Below are 25,936 nucleotides of genomic sequence, written 5' to 3' on the forward strand. Positions count from 1 at the left end.
ATATCTATGAATTTAGTGTGCCCATCAAGGGTTGTGATTCAATGGCCCAAAAAGTTTTTCCAGCTCCTTTCACTGATCGATTCTTTTTCGACACTAGCTCCTCTGACGCTTCTTTTCTGGCGGCTGCTCCTTCGGCATCTACTTTTCCGATCACACTTCCAGGTGAACATTAGCAATTGCATCAATTTTTTATGCTTTCGCTTGTGTAGAACCACTCTCTACAAAAAGCATGGCATGCCTATCACAACTAGGATGAAGAGCATACCTAAAAGAGCCTTCAATGATGGGTATGATAATGACATAAGACCTTATTTCAGGGTGAGATCCAATTAGGGGCAGAGGGAGGGGGTCGAGGGGGTCAAATGCCCCCCTCACCTCCAAAAAATTCCCCTTACCCACAATAAAATTTTCTCAAATGCCATGTTTGCCCACCCTTAGATATTCACCAAGGACCAAATATTTTCCAAGAGAACAAATTTTTAGGCGACGTTCTGTCAAATTTTTAGGCCACCCAAATATGAATTATAATGCCACTCCTCGAAACAATATTGTAGCTAGTTTGACCCAATGTTCAATGTAATTGCTTTAATGGTAGCCCTCTATCAATATTCAATAAATTAATTAACATTATATTCATACATATTATCTTTTTTTTGGTAAGAAATATCAAGATGTTTCAATCCAACTTAAAAATTGCCCTCTCTTATGTGACTTAACTATAATATTAAACGAGTTACGTTCAATCTTATACTTGACATAGTGACTAGCTCTTATAACCGATGTTACAAATCTCCAATAAAACCTAATCTTAAAAAAATGGACTTGCAAAAAAAATATTGAAAAACTTATATACATATATTAAAAAATTATATTTAAACCATAGCAGGTACACAAGATTGTGGACCATATATAGTGGGACAACTCTCTCTCTATTGGGCCAACCCTTTAAAGCTTCAATTATGGGCCAAAAGCTAAGGTCTCTTTTCGTCTAGTTTTGGCCCGTAGTTGTCCTTTTTCTTTCTTCTTCTGAACTGCAGTCTTGGGTTTGTGCTTGCAGTTTCAGTTTGATCAATCAATCTTAGCCGTTGGATTTAAGGGCTTCTTGCCAGCTTGACGAGGAGGGCCTGAAATAACTGGATTTAAGGCTAAGGTTGTTCACTATGTTTTAGGAGGGAATATGTTTTCTGTTTTCTATATGTTTCCTCACTTAACAGTTAACATAGCCTCTTTTTTTTTCAATGGATGGTGGAGGATTCCACAAAGAAACTATCACTTCTCAGTTGGATTGGATGATGGGAAGCAACTTTGTTCTAAGGATAAGTAGTGGACAAGAGTGAGCCGCTTCTCATCAGTGTTATTGAAGCATTCACACTTCTCTTTCTTGTCTTTTTTTTTTAAGCATTAAGAGTGGATAAAACCCATCTTGACCCTTCCCTGTTTTCTTTCACTATCCCAGAGAAACAAACAAACAAAAAAGTAGTGGATATTTGACGACACACATATAAATTGTATTTGCAGTTTCAAAATATGCAATTTAAAAATCAGTAATTTTAATGGTATTTAAAATTGCAGTCTACCCTTTATGATAGTATGTTTTAAAAAAGGTAAATATATTATAAATTCTTGAGTCAACCTGTAAAAACTATAAAATTCTTAAGTTTTTTTTTTTTTTTTTAAAAAAAATTTTTTACTCTCTAAGTTAATCGAAATGCTAAATAAATTTCCACCGTTAAATTTTCTCAAACTTGTGTAACACCCGTTAGTCCCAATCAATGCGCACAATTTTGTCACGCATAATAATTTTTTATTAATTTAATTTAAAAATTAAATCTAAAAAAAAAAATGAAGGGGCGGCCAGAAATCCACCCCCTTCCTCTGTGTTTTTGGATTTTTAAGTTTCGCATGGTTATGTGAGCATTTGTGGTCGTTTTGGGTTTGATTTTGACGGGTATTTCTCGTTTTGGTGATTGGTCGTTTCGCTTTCTCGGTGTTTGATATTTTTTAGTATTCTCTGTTTGGTTGCTGAGAATATGTTGGGAAAGAGACCGAAGCTAATGTATATGTTGTTTTGGATTGGTCAAATTTTATACTGTATATCTGAGTGGCAATTTACTGATTTTTGTTTCCTTGGGTTTCAGTGATGGGAAATTTTAGCATCCAAAATTTGAATTCCCTGATGGGGAATTTTCTTAGCATCCAAAATTTTGCCCAGCTTAACCAAGAATCAATGCATTTTGCTTGATTTAGAATTATGCAGACTTTTTGGGGCAATCCCATCTTAATTAACCCACTTGTTGTAATTGTATGAACCCAATTGCTTCTGGCAATGGCTTTTGCTCTCACTCAAACTCTCTTTACCTTTCTACTTCTTCTGTTACCGATTTCTGCCGTTGCTCAAACTAATGCCAACATTACTGTGGGAGATTCTCTCTTTGCAGCTAATAACTCTTCATGGCTTTCTTCTTCAAGTCATTACCTGTCAAAATCAAACCCAAAACCACCACAAATGCTCACATAACCATGCGAAAATTCAAAAACCCAAAAACACAGAGGAAGGGGTGGCTTTCCGGCCGCCCTTCAATTTTTTTTTTTTTTTTAAAGAAAATTATTTTATATTTAATTTTTAAATTAAATTAATAAAAAATTATTATGCTGATGTGGTAAAACAGTGCGTTTTGATTAGGTCTAACGGACGTTACACAAATTTGAGAAAATTTAACAGTGAAGATTTATTTGGCATTTCGATTAACCCAATGAGTAAAAAATCTTTGAAAAAAAAAAACTTAGAGATTTTAAAATCTTGACGGGTTGACTCAAGGGGTTATAATATATTTACTCTTTTAAAAAAACACCGCCTTGTCTACGATTTAAAAATATAATTTTTTTTACGTTTTCAAATCACAATATTTTAAAAATTTTACTCCCAAATGATACAATTTTTTCGATTTTATTTAAAATCGCACTTTTAATATGCAGAATTGTAAGGCCAAAAGGACTAAAAGAGAAAGAACAAATTGTGCATTGCTTATAGTCAGTTAAATATTAATATATTTTGAAAACTGATCACCCACCTAACATTAGTGGCCATTTTATTGTTTAATGACCTGGAAAATTAAATGAAATGGGGTTCTCTCTATTTCAAAACAAATAAAAATCAAGGATTCTAATTCATATGAGTTTGGCTTGTCTCGAGTGAAAAAAATTACTGCAGATTATCTAGTAAAAAAAAATTAACAATTAAGATTGTCTTTAATAAAAGAAAAAAATTAAAAAAAAAATACTGAAATTTTCCCTTAATCTTTCAATCTTAACCGTTCATCTTTTATAAGAGATTTTCAGTAATCTTTCCACCGAGCCACCTAGGCAAGCCAAACTTAACCCATATAAATTCAAATAAAAACTTCGTGGCCTTTTATTTTGAGTCACCAATATTAATTAAGAAATATATATTAGTCAGCTATCCTCACTGAACCTTGACAAATCTATTCATTGTGGATTCACATCAAGTAGTCCAATATGTACAAATGGAGTACAAATCCAAATCAAAGAAGATAATGGATCTTGCACAAAAGTCTAAAGGCATAAATCAAGGAAAAGGACTGCACAAATCAAGATATATGACTTTTCATAATAAATATTTTTCTCTTAAAAAACATTTCCCGTTGGAAACTTATTAATATATTAATATAATTCATCATCTTGTCTCCGCAGCATGTGAAAGCGTGAGAGAAAGTTCTCATGTTCTGCAAATTTTCTCACTTTAAATCCATCTAACATTTATGTTCTAATGTTGACCATTGACTATATATGTGGGTTGTTCTTCTCACACAATTAATTGGAATTTGGATCCTTACTAATCATTCAACTTGCGGATAGGTATGAGGAGAGAAGGGTAGCAATCAGTATAGTTAAGGGTCTCTTTAGAATTGAAAGCGTGAGAGAAAGTTCTATGTTCTGCAAATTTTTCCCCTTTATCTTCATCTAACATTTATGTTCTAATGTTAACCATTGACTATATATGTGGGTTGTTCTTCTCACACAATTAATTGGAATTTGGATCCTTACTAATCATTCAACTTGCGGATAGGTATGAGGAGAGAAGGGTAGCAATCAGTATAGTTAAGGGTCTCTTTAGAATTGAAAGCGTGAGAGAAAGTTCTATGTTCTGCAAATTTTCTCCCTTTATCTCCATCCAACATTTATGTTCTAATGTTGACCATTGACTATATATGTGGGTTTTTCTTCTCACACAATTAATTGGAATTTGGATCCTTAGTAATTATTCAACTTGCGGATAGGTATGAGGAGAGAAGGGTAGCAATCAGTATAGTTAAGGGTCTCTATAGAATTGAAAGCGTGAGAGAAAGTTCTATGTTCTGCAAATTTTCTCCCTTTATCTCCATCTAACATTTATGTTCTAATGTTGACCTTTAATTATATATGTGGGTTGTTTTTTCTCACACAATTAATTAGAATGTAGATCCTTACTAACCATTCAACTTGCTGATAGGTATGAGAATAGAAGAAAATAAAACTGTTAACAAACATAACTTTAAGCTACAGGCAACGACCTCGTGCGTGGGTCGTGGCCACATGGAAAACCCTCAGAATTAGTGAACAAGAATTAATTATTATGGATTGTACATATTGTTCCACCATACTCAAGTATACACATTGTGTGGTCTAATATAAGCCATTAACCTTATATCTATCCACATTTGAATTTTTGAGGTTAGAATTTTTTTTAATAAAAAAGAAAGGTACATGGGATATGATTAACATTATTCTTCTCTTCTATCTCTTTCATTCTTTTTTTTTTTTTTTTTTTGAGAACTGAATATAATTTATTGATAAGAGCCTTGCTCAGCAATAACACGTGGTAAAATGCTAGAAGGAAAATCTGCCACCCACAGTTTTTCAGATGACAAATGTAAAGCCAACTTAGCCAAACTATCAGCCACCTCATTGACACAACGGGGAATGTGTTCAACTTTCCAAGCTTGGAACTGCAACAAATGGGTCTTCATAGCCTCCATTACCAATCCGAAACTCCCCATCCAAGTCCCGCTCCTGTTAAGACGCTGCACAATCGCCAAAGCATCTCCTTCAAGAATAATCTTGTGCCAATCCAGATTGCTTGCCACCATCACTGCTCGACTTGCTGCCAAAGCCTCCGCCGTAGTAGGATCTTGTATGAACGCCTTCGTGTCACAATACATCGCCAACACCTCGCCCCTATGATTCCTCGCCACTACGCCCAGACCCACTCTCTTCGTCTCCTTTTCCACAGCAGCATCCCAGTTGAGTTTGATATAGCCCTCCGGAGGAGCCTTCCACATCAACACAGGATTTTGAGCAGGTAATTGTTCTGGTGCAGCTTCTTTTACTCTTTGGGATCCAGCCGCTTCATAGAACTCTATCTGTTCCCTTGCTTGTCGAAGAACCATGGACGGAGTGGACAGAGCTTCACCATGAACCACCCTATTTCGTCGGAACCAAAGCAACCAAAGCTATCTCTTTCATTCTTTCTCACGCATGCTCTCCCCAAACCCACTAAAAAAAAAAACTTCATTCCAGCTCTCTATTAGGAAAATACAAATTTTAAAAATATGACCGTTAAGAAAATACAAATATATATAGATGATGAATTGTTTGATAAAAAATTTTAAAAATACTTTTTGAAAAGGCGGGAAGGGGCGACCGGTGTAATTTTTTCCCTTGGACGTGATTATCGGGGTTCCCATCCGCTGTGGAATGTTCGGTTTGAACTATAACTACTACTTGAGAAGGCGAGTCCATCACCACAGCTCCATCAAAGTGTAAGTTAGTAAAGCCCCTTCTTAGTAGCATCTAGTTCGCGGACTACTACCGCAAGTGGGTTCGAACCCGTGACCACTAGAAAGAAAGGATGGGAAAATTGAACATTATCCTCGGCTGCTTTATCAACTCAATTACCACCTTGGTGGTCTTTGTAAACACTTAAATGCATGCATGATGTTTTTGTCAATTGTTGAAGAAATTGTGGATTCACATCAAGTAGTCCAAGGTACAAATTGAGTACAAATCCAAATCAAAGAAAATAATGGATCTTGCACAAAAGTCTAAAGACATAAATCAAGGAAAAAGACTGCACAAATCAAGATATATGACTTTTCATAATAAATAATATTTCCTGTTGGAAATTTATTAATATATTAATATATATAATTCATCATCTTGTCTCCGCAGCATGTGAAAGCGTGAGACAGTTTTCATATTCTGCAAATTTTCTTCCTTTATCTCCATCCAACATTTATATTTTAATGTTGACCTTTGATTATATATGTGGGTTATTTTTCTCACACATTAATTGTTTCCTTACCAACCATACAACTTTCTAGATAGGTACGAGAGAGAGAGAGAGAGAGTCAGCAATCAATATATTTAGGGGTCTATTTGAAATTGCGTTAAATAATTTAAAAAGTGTTTTTAGTACTTACAAGATTGTGGTTTGATAAAAAAATTCTAAAAATACTTTTCGACTTCAATAAAAATAAAATCTTTAGTCAAAAAGTAATTTTTTAACACTCAATTTACTTTCCATTGCATATATACAAGTGGTCTATGTTATATCCACTCGGCCCTAGAATGGAATCTTTAGAGATTTTTTTTAATGCCATGCAGAGTGGGAATGGGGCTAGCCTTCTTGTTTGGTATCTAGGAAAGTTACCCATATCTCGTTTTTTAGGAAGAAAAGTTATCCATAAATTTACATTAATTAAGAAGCAGCATAAGTGCTTGCAATATGTTAATCAATTGAAAACAAGGTTTAAAACAAAACAACAAATGTTTAGGTGGTTTATTTAGTAAGTGTTTGGTGTCTAATTAAAATCAACCCAAAGTCAGCTGAAAGGAGTGATGAAACCATCCTCTTTGAATGGTTCAGCCAACAAACAACCCCTTAATTAAAAAAACCAAACAGTCCTTTTTTTATTTTTAGCCTTGTTGTCACCTGTGATTATTATGTCAGCCATTTATTTTTATTAAATGAATGGCCCCCCGAAAATTATTCCACCCCATGGAATACGTTGGGGTCTTAAAAGTCCTTGGAAAGTAGCAGCCTGTCTAACAAGACTGGGAAAGCGACCTTTTAGGAAGAAACGCAGAAACTCTATAAGAAGTCGACTTATTTGAACTTAGTAACTTACAGTGGTGGAAGGAATTTTATTCACATCAAGTAAAAATAGGTTAAATTATATTTACCAGCATTAATTTTTTTATTTTCTTCTTAAACGGTGCAATTTTGTACTAAGGTAAATTAATAGCTTTAATATAACTGAGACCCCTCACGTGCATTTTTTACAATATTAACGGTTAAATCTAATTCAGACCGCTAACTCAAAACAAAACGATAAGTTACATGAAATTGTAAGTACAAAAAGGCTGTAGTTTTAGAGGCAAAGTATAATTTACAGTAGAGATATTAATGACAATACTGAGATGCTAAGCCAAATTCAAGATATTAGAAGAACAAGATCTGAACGGTTACAACAAATTATTGTAATTTTTTTTAACAAAGCCTTGGTCAAATCCAAATTATAACATTTGACTTTCTTGGCTCTCCCTTTCTCTTACTCTCTCTGCTATAATAGAAATTGAATTGCAGATCAAAAAACATGGAAGAGTGGATGAGACGTGAAAGTCAAAAGGCAGGCATGGCAGCAAATCCCAAGCCGCGTCTTCTTTTCCTTCACCTTCTCTTGCTCTCCATACTTCCATTACAGACCACAGCATCACCAGAAACACAAGCAGAAGCTCTTGTCAAATGGAAAAACAGCCTCTCCCCTCTTCCCCCTCCCCATCCTCTCACTTCATGGTCCCTCCCCAACCTCAACAACCTCTGCAACTGGACAAGCATTGTCTGCGACCCAACCGGAACAGTCTCCGAGATAAACCTCAATGGAACACTGCCAAAGCTCAATGGAACACTGGCCCAGTTCAACTTCACTCCATTCCTTAACCTCACTCGCTTCGACCTCAGCCACAACAATCTCAGCGGACCAATACCTTCGGAGATTGGCCAGCTAACGGAGCTTCAGTACGTGAGTCTTCTCGACAACTATCTCAATGGGAAAATCCCATATCAGATTAACAATCTTCAAAAGGTATGGTACTTAGACCTTGGTTCAAACCTCTTACTAAGTCCTGACTGGTCTAAGTTTTCTGCCAAGCCTTTATTGACCCATCTTGCCTTTAATTACAATGAACTCGCTTTAGAGTTCCCAGGATTTATACTTGATTGTCGCAACTTGACCTTCTTAGATTTGTCCCAGAATAAGTTCAATGGAACAATACCAGAATCTTTATTTACCAATCTGGGCAAGCTTGAATACCTTAATCTTTTTGATAATTCATTCCAAGGACCATTGTCACCAAAAATTTCCCACCTTTCCAAGCTCAAATATCTTTTTCTAGGAGTAAACCAGTTCAGTGGTCTAATTCCTGAGGATATTGGAGTATTGTTCAATCTTCAAACTATAGAATTGTACAACAATTCATTGGAAGGGAGAATTCCTTCTTCAATAGGCCAACTCAAGCACCTCTCAAAACTTGATCTTAGAATGAATAGCTTGAATTCTACAATTCCTTCTGAGCTTGGGTTTTGTACAAACCTCACCTTCTTGGCCCTAGCTACAAATTCATTCACTGAGGAATTGCCTTTGTCCTTGGCCAACCTGACTAAAATTACAGAGTTGGGTTTATCTGGTAATTCTCTATCTGGTAGGATCTCATCGGATTTTCTCTCCAATTGGACCGAGTTATCCTCTTTACAACTTCAAGATAATCGTTTCACTGGAGAAATTCCACCGGAAATAGGCCTATTGACAAAGCTCCAAATACTTTATCTGTTTAATAATTCGCTTTCTGGCTCAATTCCATCCGAGGTTGGGAACTTGAAAGATTTGCCGGAAATTGACCTTTCACAAAACCATCTCTCTGGTCCGATTCCTCCTACAGTTTGGAACCTCACAAACCTTCAAGTCTTACAACTTTTCTCCAACAATCTCACTGGCACAATCCCACCAGATATTGGAAATATGACATCTCTGCAAACTCTTGATCTCAATTCTAACCAACTTGAAGGGGAGTTGCCAGACACCATTTCTCAGCTCGGTAATTTAACGACAATCTCTCTTTTCACCAATAACTTCTCGGGCACTATTCCGAGTGACTTTGGGAAGTATAATCCTCTAATTAGTGTTAGCTTCTCCAACAACAGCTTCTCTGGAGAATTGCCACCTGAATTGTGCAGCAGCTTTGCTCTTGAAGTTTTCACAGTGAATAGCAACAACTTCACAGGGCCATTGCCAGAGTGCTTGAGAAATTGCTCGAAACTAAATAGAGTGCGGTTTGATGGGAACCGATTCAATGGAAACATTACAAATGCTTTTGGAGTTCATCCAAATCTGAGTCTCATTTATCTTAGTGACAATCAATTTGTTGGTGAAATCTCAGCGAAATGGGGAGAATGTGAATCTCTCACCGATTTGCAGATGTACAGAAATAGAATTTCAGGAAAAATCCCAGTAGAGCTTGGAAAGTTGACTAAACTGCAGGTTTTAAATCTGGACTCCAACCAATTGTTCGGGGAAATTCCAACCGTACTTGGAAATCTAAGCCTGCTGTTGAAGCTCAATCTGAGTAGGAACCATTTGATGGGAGAGATCCCTCGAAGTCTAGGCAATTTGAATGAGCTTAGCCATCTTGATTTGTCTAGAAACAGTCTGGCTGGGAACATACCAAAAGAACTTGGGAATTGTGGTAAATTATTGAGCTTGGACTTGAGCAACAACAACCTGTTAGGTGAAATACCATCCGAGCTCGGTAACTTAATGGAATTGCAGTCATTGTTGGACCTCAGCAGCAATAGACTCTCAGGAAACATTCCTCAAAACCTTGCAAAGCTTTCAAAATTGGAGAGTTTGAATGTGTCACATAACCAACTTTCAGGGGAAATCCCTTCATCATTTAGCACCAACTTGGTTAGTCTACGCAACAGCTCCATCGATTTTTCTTACAACAATTTAACAGGTCCGATCCCGACAGGTATAGTTTTCAAAGATGTACCTGCAAAAGCTTATGTTGGAAACTCAGGTTTGTGTGGAAAGGTAGAAGGACTAACTCCTTGTTACACAAATTCTAGAAAGAAAAAACATTCTAATAGAACACTATTGATTGTCCTCATTCCTGTTTGTGGCCTATTACTGCTTGCAACCATTGTTGCCGGAATCATAATATGTTACTGGAAGATGAAACCCCTTGATGAAGAAAGCAGAACACTTGGAGAGTATGATGAGAAGTCTGAGTCACTGATATGGGAAAGAGAAGGTAAATTTACATTCGGGGATATCGTGAAGGCCACAGAAAACTTCCATGAGAAATACTGCATCGGAAAAGGAGGCTTTGGAAGTGTTTACAAAGCTGAATTGAAAACAGGTCAGATTGTTGCAGTTAAAAGGCTTAACATGTCAGACTCCAGTGACATCTCAGCAGCCAATCGCAAGAGTTTTGAGAATGAGATTCGTATGTTGACAGAAGTCAGGCACCGCAATATCATTAAGCTTTATGGGTTCTGTTCCATTAGGGGATGCATGTACTTGGTTTATGAATATGTAGAGAAAGGTAGTTTGGGAAATGTATTGTATGGGGTGGAAGGGAAAGCAAAACTGGACTGGGGTAGAAGGGTGAACATCGTGCAAGGTATGGCTCATGCAATTGCATACTTGCACCATGATTGCACTCCTCCAATTGTGCACCGAGACATAACTGTGAACAACATCTTACTGGAGTCAGAGTTCGAACCGCGACTCGCAGATTTTGGCATTGCAAGATTGTTGAGTTCAAATACAACTAACTGGACAACAATTGCTGGGTCTTATGGCTACATGGCTCCAGGTAAGCTAACAATCTAGTTTTTGCATTTTTTTGTATTACTCATTTCAGATTTTTGTCTTAGGATAGACATTTTTCCTATAATAATTATGAAAATAGTTTTCTTTTAAAAAAAAAAGAAAAAAAAAGAAAAGAAAAGGTATTTGTTTGAGTAATGGAGTAGGATTGGGGTCCTTGAAATTCCCTACCTGAATTTCTTAGAATTTTGACAAGAAATTTCAGAGGATCATCATTCAGTGGAGCATGAGAAACCCTTTAAAGGAGAAATAATTTCTCATTTTAAGATGTGTTTATCTTGTCCTTAAACGGATGTTTATTTTGTTTAATGGTTGTGCAGAGCTTGCGTTTACAATGCGAATAACAGACAAATGCGACGTTTATAGCTTCGGAGTGGTGGCATTAGAAGTTATGATGGGCAAGCACCCAAGGGAGCTTCTATCTTCCCTGTCATCATCCAAATCAACAAAAGCAACACCAATTGCAGATGGTGCAGAATTTCTTCTAAAGGATGTGCTAGACCAAGGACTCTCACAACCCAAAGGCCAAATTGCGCAGGAGGTTGCATTTGTGGTGACAATGGCCTTACATTGCGTGAGTGACACACCAGAATCACGACCCACCATGCGTTTTGTGGCACAAGAACTCTCAGCTCGAACCCAAGCTTGCAATTCCTACCCAATGGACACGATGACCATTAGCAAGCTCACAAGCTTTTAGAAATAGAACAAATTGGCATTCTAGTTGCACCTAGTAAATAAAAATGTTGGACCTTGAGGTTCCATGTATACTAATAGTCTAATATAATCTTTTATATTTCTGAATAATCTTTAGGGCTGATGTCCAGTTGAGGACTAGGGACAACAATCTTTAACCCTAATAGTAGTACTCTTTTGCCATATGAGTTCCTTCTTATGATTCGTATATTTCTTCTGTGAGTAATTAAAAACCATATTTTTATCTCATTACAATCTTACCCAGCTGACATGGTAGTGCCAATCAACCCCAACATGTCAATAGGGCGAAATAATAGTGAGATAAAAGTTTAATTTATAGTATTACTCTCATCCCTTAGTATTTCATGTACATAATCTAATTTTTACTATAAATATTTTTACCTGCCATTATCAGCTGAGTTTAAGATGTTCTAAGTTTTAGCAAGTAGCCTATTAGAATATACTCGAGTAAAGAGAAAACTTAGTCCTATATTGAAAATATATCATAGATATGAGCGTCGTATTTAAACCCATCATTTTCGTTTCAAGTAGAATAGAAAGTAATTATCTCATGGTATAAAATAAATTTTACAAATTTAATTGCATATATGTTGTTACAAGATGAATACATTGCCACGTATTTACAATCTTACAGTGCTTGATACAATGAAATAAAATTTAGACCAAGAGAGATGTTTCAATATGTTAATATTATAATCTCATTAAAAATACTTCCAATATGTTAATCTCTTCAATATACCCGAAGACTTTTTTTCTTCTACCTAACCATTTTCCCCCCAGTACTCAATCATATTAAATTAATTGTTTATGAACCGTCTTTCTCTTTTCCTTGGCACTGACTTTCTTTATTATGCTGTCGTCCTTTTCTTTTTTACTTTTTCTCCGGCAGCTCAAAACCTGACCTTTGAGTACGTGGAAATGTTGAAAAGTTGACTTTGACTAGTGGAATTTTTGGCTTCTAGATAACTTGCCAGCTTCCGAGGATGGTTCCTGGAAAGCATGCACAAGCCGACATGGCTGCTAGTGGGGACACTTCAATTAATTTGCATTTCCTCCAGTGACAATCAATTAACAAGTGACCACCAATCAAAACAACATAAACACAATTTAGATGGATAGAGGAGATACAACTTCTAATATGCCATATTCGCATACAATCAAGAGTTACATTAATTTGCTATGTCTTATCAAATATGGCCAATATATTTGCTACAATTCTTGTTTGTCCTCGTTACTTTTGCTGCTACTGCACAGGATCTAGATCTGCATAAATTGTGAGATGAACTACAACAGGATCGTCAACCTAAATGAAGAAATACTTATGAAAGATTTCACTCAACTGGATTTGCTCCTTCCAACTATACAGTTTAGTGGTCGAGTATCAGGGTACTAACTCAGAGGCTATCGAACTGCTGAAACCATAGGGCTTTATAGTTCTTTCTAGCTGCAACTTTAGAAGGGGTATAAATGTTTTTTTTTGGATTTGTTCAGTAATCTGTGTAGTGCATGGTGCATAGAATGGAAAGGCCGAATTTTTTTTTTTTTTTGATTGTGCTAGTTTAGTTAAAGCTATATACAAGGGGGACAGGATCTTTAACCCCCATCTCCAAGTTAGCAGATGTGGTAGTATGACTAAAAACCAAGGAAATTCATATAACTAAAAACCAACAACATCATACTGAACTGTGTTAGAACCAGCTTCTATGAAACTTGAACCTGCATAGATTTACTCCCAGCAAATGAAATTGATTCTCTGTCATGAGGCCTGGAGAGGGCTTCGTGCTCGCAACCTGAAGGAATGACAGGTTGAATGCTGCCTGGATTCAGTGGAAAAAGCGTTTTGTAGTAACCATCCATAATGGCCGAAAAATTGCAAGTTTCTGCAACCTTAGGAATCTGTTCATAATAGACATGCAACACTTAGTATACAGAAAAACTAAATCTTTAAGCTTGAGGAGTAACATACTTGAACAAAATTTTGGGCAGCAAAATCCTGTATCAGTAGACTATATAGTACAATTACAGTCTCATCTGAGAGGTGTTTGCAAGTAGTATTTCCCTGTTAGTCCATTGTTGCAAAAGTAAAGGCATAATCTTTCTGCCTTCAATTTAAATAGTATTTCCCCTTCTTAATGGATAACAATTTGCCACCAATGGCAAATTCATTCCAGAGGGTATGTTTTTTTACTAGCTTTCTTCAAAAGCAGTATGCCACTTATGACAAATAACAACCCAAGAATTTGTTTAACCACCTACATACACTACAATCTATTATATATTCTCCCCATGGCCTCTCTACCTCAAAGTTTTTAATAGAGTTGCTATTCCATCTGGACAAATTTTTTCTCCAAATTAGGTTAAAGGAAACTCTTTCAACCTAGTCTATTAAACTAACATCAATTCTTATAGCATGTAATTCTCCCATGCATTTTTCTTACAAAAAAAATAAAAAAATTCTCTCATGCATTTTTAATAGAGCATGTAATTCTCATGTGCATTTTAAAAATGAATGGGAAAAATCACATGTTCTAAGGTCATATCCAACCCAGTTTGAAGGAAAAGTTTGTCGATTCTCACTTCCAAAGTAATAAAAATATAAATTCAACTTTTAGAGAAACATTTTACTTTGTTCCCTATCCCATGAATTCTAAGCCATTGAAGTAGAAGACAATACAATAGTTCTCTTTAGCAAGGCAAAAGTGGGTACCTGGTAAATGTCACGCATATAAGCATGAAGATTGGGATACTCAAGTAGCTTCTTCTTGGTGCACTTGAAGAGGACATTGTACACAATATCGAACCGAATCAAAGTAGTAAACAGGCATATATCTGCAAGGGTCAATGCATCTCCACACAAGTAGCGGAAACTACCCAAGTGATCATCTAACATCTCCAATGTACTGAACAACTCATTCACCACCGTATTGTATGCCTCTTGGCTTTGAGCAAACCCACATCTGCCAAATGCAATATCATAACACATTTACACATCGCAACAATCCAAGTACGTGACCATTCTCTTCCATCTAAAGAAAATTCCAATAGGACCTAAATAAATCAAGAATAATGCTACTCTTCACACTAATTTCATTCGTTTTAAATGACTCTTTTTCTTTTTTTTTAAGTAGCTCATGAAAAAACTGCTTAAAACATGTTATATCCGTCGGAATAAACTGAGTATGATAAATGAGTGTGAAAAGTAGTATTATTCATAAATCAATGAAAAATGCTTGGTACCTGCTTTTACTACAATCCCTTACAATCTTAAACGACAACCACTTACAAGCTCACGCCACAATATCTTAATAGTAAAAAATTAAGCAACAAAATTTGACATCATCTGAATTGTAAAAAACTCAAGCAACAAAATTTGACCCGTACATATCACATGGACTGCTACATCAGTTTGTATGGAGACTTTATAACAAAAGCTGCAGTATCATATCAGTTTGAAATGAGACTGTAGTAAAAGCTGGAATAGCTCTGGCAACGTTTCTTACCTATAAACCCCATTATTGACAGTGGGGTAAATTACGCGATTCCATTCCTCAATCTTTCCCTTCAATGGCTCCGGGGATAGATTTACACCTGGATTGCCTGCTATCCCGTTTAGTCCCGTATTGAACAATTCAATTATATCGTAACTCTCATTGCAGACCACCTCTTTGCTTTGCGCATCCCACAGCATTGGCACAGTGGACCGCCCATCATACCCTCCTCTCCTGAGCTTATAAACCTCTCTCAGATTCCGGCACCCATTGGCATAGTCCCGAGTGGGGACGAGGATATCCCTATCCGCGTATGGGATATCCTTGAATTCCCACGAGCCGTCAAGGCCTGGGGAGGCTATTGAGACGGTCACGGCCTCTTCGAGGCCCTTGAGGGCCCGGACTATGAGGGTCCGGTGAGCCCATGGGCACGGGAGGCCTACGTAGAGGTGAAGGGCGGTTGGGCTTTGGCGGGTAAAGCTGCTTGCACGGAATCTGGAGGCGGGTCTAGAGTAACTGCCGGAGGGATCGGAGGGGGCGAGCTGGGACATCATGAGCTGCCACGCGGAGTGCCAGGCGGTGCGGACGGTGGAGATTAGGAGTCCCGGCGGGAGGGATGGGCCCCAGAGGAGGTTGGTTATGGAGGTGAGGAGGGAAGGGTTTGAGGGTGGGGCTGGGGGTTTTTGGTTCAGGGACATTCTGGTGGCGCTGACGTGGCATGAGGTGGCAAGTTTGGGATTGGAGAGGTTGGTGGATTTCTTGGGTGGCGGTGGGATGGGGAGGAGGTGGGGGATGAGGAGGGAAGTGTTGGGCATTGGGTTCCTTCGGTTCGCCTGGAGAGTGGAGATGAACCAAAAAAAAAAATGTAAAAGATTTAATTCAGCTATTTGTGTTATTTTTTAAAATAAAATAATTGATAAGAATTTAGTTATAATTGTATTATGGAGAAATATAAAATATTTTTTTTAAAATTTATATTTCCTTTTTTTTTCGTAGAAATATTTTTGTCGCAAAATATAAGAGTTAATTTATCATTTTAAATAAAAAAAAGAAAAAAAAAAAGAAAAAAAAAAAAGAAAAAAAGAATTAAGATGGTTAATGGAGGCTAGGAGGAGTGTCCTAAAGACTTACACTCCTACACTTTTATTCTCACCTTCTTTTAAGTGGTTCTTACAATTAAATTTTGAGAATGATTATTACTGATTTTGATCCAATGTTATTTTAAAAGTCAAGAAGTATAAGAATAAAAGTGAGAGTATGGATATGGGTGTAAGAGTGTATGTAGTATTATTTCAAATATAAAACATTCTCTAAAACATGTTAATAAATCAACTCTAGTTTTATTTTATTTTATTTTATTTTTTGAAAAATATGGAGCTCTTACACTATAAAGCATAAATCTCTAAAAAATCATAACAAAAAACTATGAAGTTATAAAGTCATAAAAATGACTTCAGCCAATCTATGTATAATTACATTTAAGGAACATATATATCTACTTCGTGTAAACTAGATGTTGAACATGAGTAGCTCAAATGCAAAAAAAAAAAACATAAAAAAAAAAAAAAAAACAACAACTAGAAACTAAAAATTTGGTCATAAGAGTTAAGACTCCACACCGATCTACTCCATCCTCAACCCGAAAGCTAAGACAAACAAAATAAAAAACAAAAACTCCACAAGCAGAAGCAGAAGAGGAAAAGCACAGAATTTTGAAAAACACGCCATGGCCGAAAAAGACGATCAGATCTAAGGTTGAGCAAAGACAAAAATAAAAAACAACTAGAAACTAAAAATTCAGCCATGAGAATTAAGCCACCACACTGATTTACTCCATCCTCAACCCAAAGGCCAGGACAAACAAAAAAAAAAAAACAAAAACTCCACAAGCAGCAGCGGAAGAACACAGCATCGTAGACATCCTTAGGAAGACATGATTTGGCCGAAGAAGACGATCAGATCTAAAGTTGAAGAGACTAGATCTAGATCTACAAACTAATTCTAAAGCAACCTGACAGAAATAGAGACCGATAAAACCTACAAAAAATACACCGAGCACTACTATCGTGCAAAGGGAGGAGAGAAGATTTACATCTAGAACTTTCTTCCTCTTAAAATTCTTCTTGATGTTGTCTAAAAGAAAAGAGAGGACAAATCAACTCTAGTTAAAAAAGAGTAATGTTACAGAGTTATATATTTACATTTTTATCTAATAATTATCACTTAATGTTTACGTAACACTTCTAATTAACTTTCCAATTTTATTTTCTCTGTTGAGGGCTGGAAAACCAGGAAGCCTACAGCAAGCACCTTCTATTTTCTCTGTGCATTTTTTCTCCACATCTGCTTTACTTTCCAAATCCAACCGATCATCCAGACTCAGACTGGGCCTTTCTTCACCGGTCCACTAGTTTGAGGTAATTTTTGCGCGTATCAGAGAATCTAAAACCAAGTATTATCACTGGGGAAGATGGGCTGGAACCACCCGGACGTTACCTTGGAGGAAATGGTGAAACTGACAAAAGGGTTCGTAGATATACTGATTCTGGCATCTGGGTATCAATCCTCTGGTCGTCTTGCCCACTGGGATCCCCAAAACATCAAGAAAGCCTTTCAGTGGGGCCTCTTCTTTGAAAACATCAAGAAAGCCTTTTAGTTGATGATATAGCAGTAAGAAGTTTTCTCTGTATATGATGCTCTCCTCATTTAATAAACCCTTTTTTGGTTTCTCGGTGATTGGATACTTGCTATAGATTGCTGATTTTTAAGTAGGGTACATAGTGTTTATTGTATCGATGATGGGGTGTGTGTTTGTCTGATTTTTCTGCTGCCACTAATAGCATAATGTGTTCACATATGTTATCTCTTTTCCAATTGAACTTGATATTTCGTTTTGATTTTTACATAAGGATATGCATCAATGCCTTTGCTTTTAGCTGGGATAGCATATATAATTGCAGTTTTGGTTTTTTTTTTTTTTTTCTCCTGGTAATAATGGGTAACCTTCTTAACAATATTAATAATTATAAATAAATAAAATGTCTAGGTGTTTAGCCGTTTGAGCAGCTCAGATTTTTACCAGGAGTCAGTGGAGGAACTTGATGCTGCTCCATCTGAAATGACTTCCAATGCTTCTTTCCCTCATGTTGTGGAAAGTCTACGTAACTCTCTTAAACTACCACTCAATTGATAATTTTCCTTTCAAACTTTCAATTGTGACAATGTCTACCATCCAAACTACAAAAAATTGTCTATGTTCTCCCCAATAACGAAATTACCCTTAGTAAAATAAAAACAAAAATACTAAAACTCTTAGAAAACACCTAAAACTAACAAAAAGAAAAAAAAATTAAAAATTAAAAAAAAAAATCAATTTTATAAGAAAAAAATTTAAAAAAATTCGATTTTTTTTTTTATAAAAATTGAAAATTTTCGTTTTTTTATTTTATTTTTGTTTTATAATTTTATTTAAATAAAAATTTATGTTTAAAAAAATAAAATTTTCGTTTAATAAAATGAAATTTTTTGTTTTTAAAAACTAGATAAAAAAAAATAGTTTTTTAAAAAAATAAAAATTTCCGCTTTAAAAAAATTAAAAATTAAAAATTTTCGTTTAAAAAAAATAGTTTTTTAAAAAATATTACTTTTAAATTAAAATTTTTCGTTTTTTTTTAAAATCAATTTTTTTTTTTTTTAAATTTATAGGGATATTTTTGTCTTATTGCTAGTCTTGGGGGACATTGACAATGTTTTGGTAGTTTTGAGGGGACATTGTCACAATTGAAAGTTTGGGGGAGACATTGTCAATTAGGTGGTAATTTAAGGAGATATGTAAACTTTACTGTTTATGTACCTTGATTTTAGAACTAATCAGATTACTTGTGACAATGTGATTGGTTTGTTGTATAAAAACAGGGTCTTGCACATCTGACTTCTGCTACTCTTACCAAGGCACGAGGTTTTGTATTAGAACATTTTATCCAAACTTTACCTTTGAGGGATTCACATCTTAGAGTTTTTCTGACTGCAGTCATTGAGATGAAGCTTGATGAACTATCAGAAACAGAGCATGATTGCTTTCTAAATGCATATCTAAACAAGTTGACTCTGCAGAATACATCACTTATCTCGATTCCAGATGACAGGGGTTTCAGGAAGGATTTAGTTATTCAATCCCCATTCCCAAGCCTTGCTTCAATTAACAAGATTGAAAAATGCATTGGTGATGATTGTACAAAGTATGCTGTTCTAGAGATCTTGAAGAGTCCGTGTGTAGTGTCTTGCATATCAACTGTTGAGACAAGCTTAAATATTCTCTCAAATGCCATCAGACATGGCAGTCAGTCTGATAATAATTTACTCAATGAACAACTAAATAAAGAAAATGTTTTCAGCGCTGAAAATGCCCTTTAGTCCATTGCTAAGCCTTTTTCTTATTCTTTTTTATGTTGCTATGAAGTCCACTAAACTTTCATAAAATTCTATGTGGTGCTCGGGTCCGTAGACCTATAAAATCAATTTGATTATTGCAAATTTCAAGTTGTGATACAAAAAGTCAATTTTCTGTTCCTCCTCAACCAAATTCTTAAAACGACAACCTTATCTCTCGCTAGTTTAGTTAGTGCTTCTGTTTAGAAGCATTTAAATAGGTGTTTAAGAAAATGCCTCCATTTGCTAGGTCTATAGAAATGGGAATTACTCGGAGCTTGTAATTAGTATGTAGACAAGGATTTTAATGTTTGGTTTAAATATGTTGGGGGTTAATATGGTTGTAACAAATGTTTTCTCAAGATCTTGGTTTAGAAGGGCAATACTCAATACATAGTAATTTTCTGGGCTGAGTTTTTAGCAACTATATGTTCAGACATAGCTACTGTAGCAGTTGCCACTCGAGAATATATTGTGGATCATGCTGTTCTCATTCATATCGCAGAATGTTGACTTTCTTTACTATATTCTAGAAATAAAAGTTGATAAAATCTAAGCTTTAACTGTTGACATCATCATCTGTCCTGAGAAATTACATTTATGGTTACATGTTTCACAGTTACTACATTTATGCCCTTATTCTTTCAGAAAATGGCTGAGAGACTCATTCAATGCTAAAAACGAAATTGCTCTTTCAGTTCCTATTGCTATTAGAAAGGGTCAATTCTATTGCATAAGATATGCAAGAGTTCTTATGTGAATTTTATTTTTAGCTGTGAATCTACTTACCTTATGGCTTATGATATGTAGTTTGTTGACATTTTTCATGAATATTGAGTCAGATTGTCAGGACAAATCTTCATGACTTTACTTGGTAAGGCCTGAATGCTATGTATTTGACTTTCTTATTCAGGAATGTAGAACTGTTGCTGGAGTTTATCACCTGGAAACACTGGAAATCAAGGAGTCTCTCCTATTATCTTGATAAGAGAACTGTTAGATTAGTCTCAGGTGCCAGCTTGATATTTTCTGCTCCTAAGGTTCAGTGGATACCAGTTTTTCAAGGGCTAAATATTTCAGCCAAAAGCAGTGAGAATGATTCTAGTGAAATAATTGTAAGTCGGTTAAATTCTTGAAACAGATTATAGAAACATATTTCCCATAGTTCAATGTTGATTGGTTAAATGTTTTATTTTTCTCCAGCAATTTCTATCACACATATGTATGCTTGCTATAGTTGCATCAGAAAACTGAAAGGGCTTACCAGTGATGTAATTTATTGCATGGTTGAAGAAAGAAAGACCCCAATCTATCATTGATGCTTAAATTGCCCAATCACAGACATAATGGATGCATAGGTAGTTGAGGTGCTTGTCTTTGAGGATCCTATGCCTGCCCAAGTCTCACTTCGCTTCTAAAATCATACATATTTTTTATATTTAAATTGGGTACTAGTAGTTATACAAAATTACACCAAATGCGTCAAGGTACAATTGCTCCCTAGGCGTTAAGGCTATACAATTAAGTATAGCCCCGGCCGAACGCTTTTTAATTTTGTTACGAGATTAGAAACAAGCATTCACCGTTCTACAGGTTCCCACCTGACATGTATTAGATGATCAGAATATCAAGTTATGGTACACACTTTTCTTTATTTAGGTTTATTAGGAATGAGAACATATTAAATTGTTTTTATGTTCCTTGTGGGACTGCTACTCTTTGCTTGTTCAAGCTTGATTTTGTTCGTATAGGGTTGTATATAGATAATGCTTTACAAGACTTGCAAATGGATCTAACCTTTAAGAGTATGTTTCCCAGATGGTGGTTTCCTAATTATATGTATACATTGCTTTTTTATTGAGACAGGAACTCTTGTCACTTGGATGCATTGCAAGCCGATGGAATTGTCTAATTGAACATTTCACATCTGTTTCTTATTATTCCCGTACTATCCCAGAGCAATATAATGAGTTGTGCAACTTGGTTTTGGGAAGATCTCAAAGCCTTAATTCGATTTGTTAAGAATATGTTAAGAATATTACTTGTTATTTACTTCTTTAGGTATTATTAGTCTACTAGGTTTACATTTTCTTATTCTACTAGGTTTACCTTTCCTTATTCTACTAGGTTTACCTTTCTTTAATCTATTAGGTTACTTGCCTCTCTATAAATAGAGGCATCTGTCTTCATTATTATTATTAGAGTCAATACAATGTAGTCCATTGTGTGCTTTCACTCTCTCTCTCTCTTCTCTCCCTTTCTTCCGCTTCTAATATATTATCCAATATATTTAACATGGTATCAGAGCCACCTTTCTGTGGCCTCCAATAAACGTCTTTGACGTTTTCCGGCGCCGCCAGTGTTATTCGGCGAATCATTCTCTCTGCTCCTCACGGTTCTTTATCTTCTCCTCGAGGTTTTCAGCGTATCACTATACCGCTTGAAAACCCGGAAGACAACCGTCCCAGAGCCGCCGCACACAGCCCCATCGGCGATTCCACGCGCCCTCACGCGCCGCCCAAACTTTTGGCAATTCCGCCACTGCCCTTCCGCCACCAGCCGCCACGGTGGTCCGATCACTTCTCCAAGGCCACCGATCGATAGCTTTCATCTCGGTGATTCCAGAACAAGTCCCATATCCTCCATACAACGCCGCACGCGCCGCCACGCGCCACCAGAAGTTCCGCGCGTCAGATCCACGCGCCAGGACAAGCCTCCTCCGTTTGCGCGTGTGCTACACGCGCCATTGCACCCACGTGCCACATGCCATCCTTGCCACGTCAGCCCTAATTGCCACGCCATCCTTGCCACGTCAGCCCTAATTGCCATGCCATCAATGCCACGCCAGCATGTGTGCCACGTCATCAGAGCCACGTTAGCTCTATGCACCACGTCAGCCCTATCTGCCACGTCAGCACCTTGACATGGTTGACTTTTGTAGCGTTGACTTTGACTGTTGACCGTTGACTTTGACCACTGAAAAAGTTGACCAGGTGTTTTCTACTCAATTTTTTGTCCTGATTGCAAATTTGTAGTCTATTTTTGCTTTTGGCATCTCTATATGGCAGAAAACAATATTATTCTCCAAATTTAGGCGTTTGTTTTATGTGGTTCAACTTGGTTCATGCTTGTTCAATTCGGTTCCATAGTCTTTTCTTTGACGCAGTTCAATCCGGTTCATTCTTCTTGCGGTAGGCACTCTCAGGTCAGACCAATCTTTCCTCAGGTCCATGAGTTTTCGGGCCAAAGAAGCCCCTTTCAACCGGCCATTTTTCTCCTTACTTAGCTCAGCCGACCAAGCAAGACGGTCTACTAGTTAGATGGGTCAGACTTTAGTTCAGCCGACAAGGCGAAACGGTCCAAGGGTTTCAGGCATGACTAGCCTCTTCAACCGGCCCTGCTTATCTCAGCCGACCAGGCGAGACGATCTACTAGTTAGATGGGTCAGACTTTTGTTTAGCCGACAAGGCGAAACGGTCCAAGGGTTTCAGGCATGACTAGCCTCTTCAACCGGCCCTGCTTATCTCAGCCGACCAGGCGAGACGATCTACTAGTTAGATGGGTCAGACTTTTGTTCAGCCGACAAGGCGAGACAGTCCAAGGGTTACGGGCCAAACAAGCCCCTTTTAACCGGCCTTGCTTTTCTCAGCCGACTAGGCAAGCTTCTTCATTACTAGTATATGGTTTTCAAGTCAAATTACTACCAAGTGAACCAAGCTCCAGCTTAAATGCATTGCTCAAATTCAGGCAGAATCCACCAAGTGAACCAAGCTCCAGCTTAAATGCATTGCTCAAATTCAGGCAGAATCTACGGGTCTCTAACAACTTTTGTGGCGTTACTTCGGCAATTGTTTCGGCACAAGCAGCTTTTTCGGCGAATTCCTTTTTCTTTCCCTTATCGTTTATCCAAACTCAAGTTTACACATTGAGTTTGAGGGGGGATGTTAAGAATATGTTAAGAATATTACTTGTTATTTACTTCTTTAGGTATTATTAGTCTACTAGGTTTACATTTTCTTATTCTACTAGGTTTACCTTTCCTTATTCTACTAGGTTTACCTTTCCTTAATCTATTAGGTTACTTGCCTCTCTATAAATAGAGGCATCTGTCTTCATTATTATTATTAGAGTCAATACAATGTAGTCCATTGTGTGCTTTCACTCTCTCTCTCTCTTCTCTCCCTTTCTTCCGCTTCTAATATATTATCCAATATATTTAACACGATTAATTCAAAGGTATCTGTTATACTTGAGATAAGTTTGAAGTAAAAGATAAATATGCATATCATAATAAGGGACATGACTCTGTAGTCTGCTGATTCTTATTGAGATGTGTTTCTAGGAATGTATTTGCATTTGTCAATAATCTTAATCTTGTTCTGGCATTTAACTACTATATTCAGTTTTATAAAGCTTCATATTCTTTACCCACTATCTTCAATGTATAGGATGGGCTTAGGTAGCGTGACTTCAAAGTCATTTTCTTATTGAAGGGCAGGTCAGGCCAGGCCCTCCACTGAAAAAGAATCCCAAGGCCCTTGATTGGCAAATAGCCTGCTTCAGTGGGGGCCTATTGTCTTGGCAACGAATGCCTGCCCAAGGAAAGCTGGTGTCACCTTTGCTGATTTTTACAGGAAGTGGAAGCCTGACTTGAGGAAGCACCAAAAGGAAAGTGACCTAGTGCTTTAGGCTGGCCTGGTTTAGGCAGGCCGTAAGGTATACGGAGCTTTTTAGCTTAGTGCATGATGGTACTGTCCTGTGTGGCGGTAAGGATTACCTGAGGTTTTGTTGGCTAAAATTGGGAGCTATCATTCGCAGAGCTGTAGAAATGCTCTGGTTAGGAATGACTTGTGCTAAGTCAGTGTAATTGGGAGGGAGGGAGGCCTGCATGGCTGCACATTTGCTTATGATAGTTGTCATGTCGTGTGAATATTGAGCTGCATCTACAGTAGCCCTTTCAACCATAGCAAGCATTGTTCTAGAACCTATATCCACATGGAGCTCAATAGGCTTCAATTTGAAAATACTATATAATGCCAACTATGCATCAACTGTGAGAGAGAGAGAGAGACAGAGACAGAGACCCACTATGCCTGAACATTATGTATACCATCATACTAGATTTTACTATACAAATAAATTGTCTTTTATCTAGTATGAATATTGAAAGAAATTTCAAATTTCTCTGTGCTCATAACATTTGTATACACGATATTTATTAGTTATCTAATTTGGTTTGAAAGTTATTGTTTGCTTTAAGAATAACTCGTGGTTCTTTTTCTACTGATCAAATTCCTGAATAGTTGATATGTTTGTGTTATGAAACAAGTGCATTTTACAAGCAATAAGGAAGTTTTGCCAAAGTAAAATGTTGACATTTCTAAATCCAGTTTTGTCATGATTTACATCTTAGATGGATTTGTATATTGTTGTTTTCTTCTTGCAAGTAAATGTTGTAATTATCCAGCTTCTAACTCATCATTCTTCTTTGCTTATACGTGCTCTTATTGTTTTAGCTGTCCATTGGAGGCCACTGTTTACATCACTATTTATGGTTACTTACGTGGTTTAAGCTAGGAAAGTGGCATTCTTGACTATCTGACTGGACTGCTGGGTGGTCAACTGCATGAATTATGGAAAATGTCCCGTCCTTGCAGCAGCTGCAATTCCACTCTGGTACTCCAGTGATTCTTCTATGTAATGTTTGCATGCAAGATGAAATGTGTACCAGTTCATTTTATTTTTATAAGAATTGAGTTGGAATTAGAGACAGATTTCCAATTAGAACAACTTTTTCAAAGGGCTTAATATTTAGAGTGTATTTTGATTGTGGTGATATTTTCATATTTGAGGAGACTCTAGTTCTATTTCCACAGGATCCAGATACCTCTTCTAAAACAGCCCTGCAAACTTTTTTGAAGCCTTCTAGTGTTTTCAGTTCACTTGCTTTGCATTTGAAGATGGTAATAACTAGCGTCGCAGGTCTCCCTTGTTAAGATTGTACTTGAGCGAAGTGGAGACTCAATTCAAAGGAGATTTTTCGACAATGAGGTTTTGTATTTGTGTATCTCTTTCCCTTATTGCAATGTGTTTCCATATGTTTGATCCCTGTGAAACAATACTTCCATTTCTTCGAGGAATTTGTATTTATTCTGTTATGTAGATGCTGCAATTGTACTCAAGATAGGAAGGAACACAACGCCTGTGAGTATATTCAATGACACCCACATTTTTTTTTTCCTCCCGCTGCTGTTCATAGAGATACATCTGGCTGTCCTCTGTAGTTTGTCATAGTTTAGGACTCTTGTAATGAATATCTATAAGATTGAAGATCTCATCATGTGATTTAATGTG

General features: G+C 36.7%; 3 protein-coding genes and 1 pseudogene across 3 annotated transcripts; 2 read left to right on the forward strand and 2 right to left on the reverse strand.

The window, feature by feature from the left end:
- Positions 1–4,844: 4,844 nt before the first annotated feature.
- On the reverse strand, positions 4,845–5,447 carry LOC148583192 (uncharacterized). The gene has a single exon (XM_088511608.1). It carries the CDS (start codon positions 5,445–5,447, stop codon positions 4,845–4,847), a length of 603 nt encoding a protein of 200 aa, XP_088367734.1.
- A 2,159-nt stretch (positions 5,448–7,606) lies between these two features.
- On the forward strand, positions 7,607–11,828 carry LOC132165813 (uncharacterized). The gene is made up of 2 exons (XM_088511621.1): positions 7,607–10,935; positions 11,270–11,828. The coding sequence occupies exons 1-2, from the start codon at positions 7,656–7,658 to the stop codon at positions 11,647–11,649; spliced, it is 3,660 nt and encodes a 1,219-aa protein (XP_088367747.1). The 5' UTR covers positions 7,607–7,655; the 3' UTR covers positions 11,650–11,828.
- A 926-nt stretch (positions 11,829–12,754) lies between these two features.
- LOC132165933 (uncharacterized) lies at positions 12,755–15,969 on the reverse strand. The gene is made up of 3 exons (XM_059576646.2): positions 15,167–15,969; positions 14,374–14,623; positions 12,755–13,562 (listed from the first exon to the last, which is right to left on the reverse strand). Exons 1-3 carry the CDS (start codon positions 15,967–15,969, stop codon positions 13,368–13,370), a joined length of 1,248 nt encoding a protein of 415 aa, XP_059432629.2. The 3' UTR covers positions 12,755–13,367.
- Positions 15,970–17,439: 1,470 nt separating this feature from the next.
- LOC148583193 (uncharacterized) lies at positions 17,440–25,803 on the forward strand (annotated as a pseudogene).
- The last annotated feature ends 133 nt before the right edge of the window (positions 25,804–25,936 follow it).

The sequence above is a fragment of the Corylus avellana genome, chromosome 11, assembly GCF_965113065.1.
Source record: "Corylus avellana chromosome 11, dhCorAvel1.hap1.2, whole genome shotgun sequence".
In the NCBI taxonomy this organism is placed as follows: domain Eukaryota; kingdom Viridiplantae; phylum Streptophyta; class Magnoliopsida; order Fagales; family Betulaceae; genus Corylus; species Corylus avellana.

What these genes read in the sequence shown, in the direction of transcription:
- LOC132165813 (XM_088511621.1), top strand. Translation starts at nt 7,656, where the DNA reads ATGGAAGAGTGGATGAGACGTGAAAGTCAAAAGGCAGGCATGGCAGCA. An exon ending in TTATGGCTACATGGCTCCAG is followed by an intron (nt 10,936 to 11,269) that starts GTAAGCTAACAA and finishes ATGGTTGTGCAG; the next exon opens with AGCTTGCGTTTACAATGCGA.
- LOC148583192 (XM_088511608.1), bottom strand. Translation starts at nt 5,447, where the DNA reads ATGGTTCTTCGACAAGCAAGGGAACAGATAGAGTTCTATGAAGCGGCT.
- LOC132165933 (XM_059576646.2), bottom strand. Translation starts at nt 15,969, where the DNA reads ATGCCCAACACTTCCCTCCTCATCCCCCACCTCCTCCCCATCCCACCG. An exon ending in GTCAATAATGGGGTTTATAG is followed by an intron (nt 14,624 to 15,166) that starts GTAAGAAACGTT and finishes TGCATTTGGCAG; the next exon opens with ATGTGGGTTTGCTCAAAGCC. An exon ending in ATATGCGTGACATTTACCAG is followed by an intron (nt 13,563 to 14,373) that starts GTACCCACTTTT and finishes TATTATGAACAG; the next exon opens with ATTCCTAAGGTTGCAGAAAC.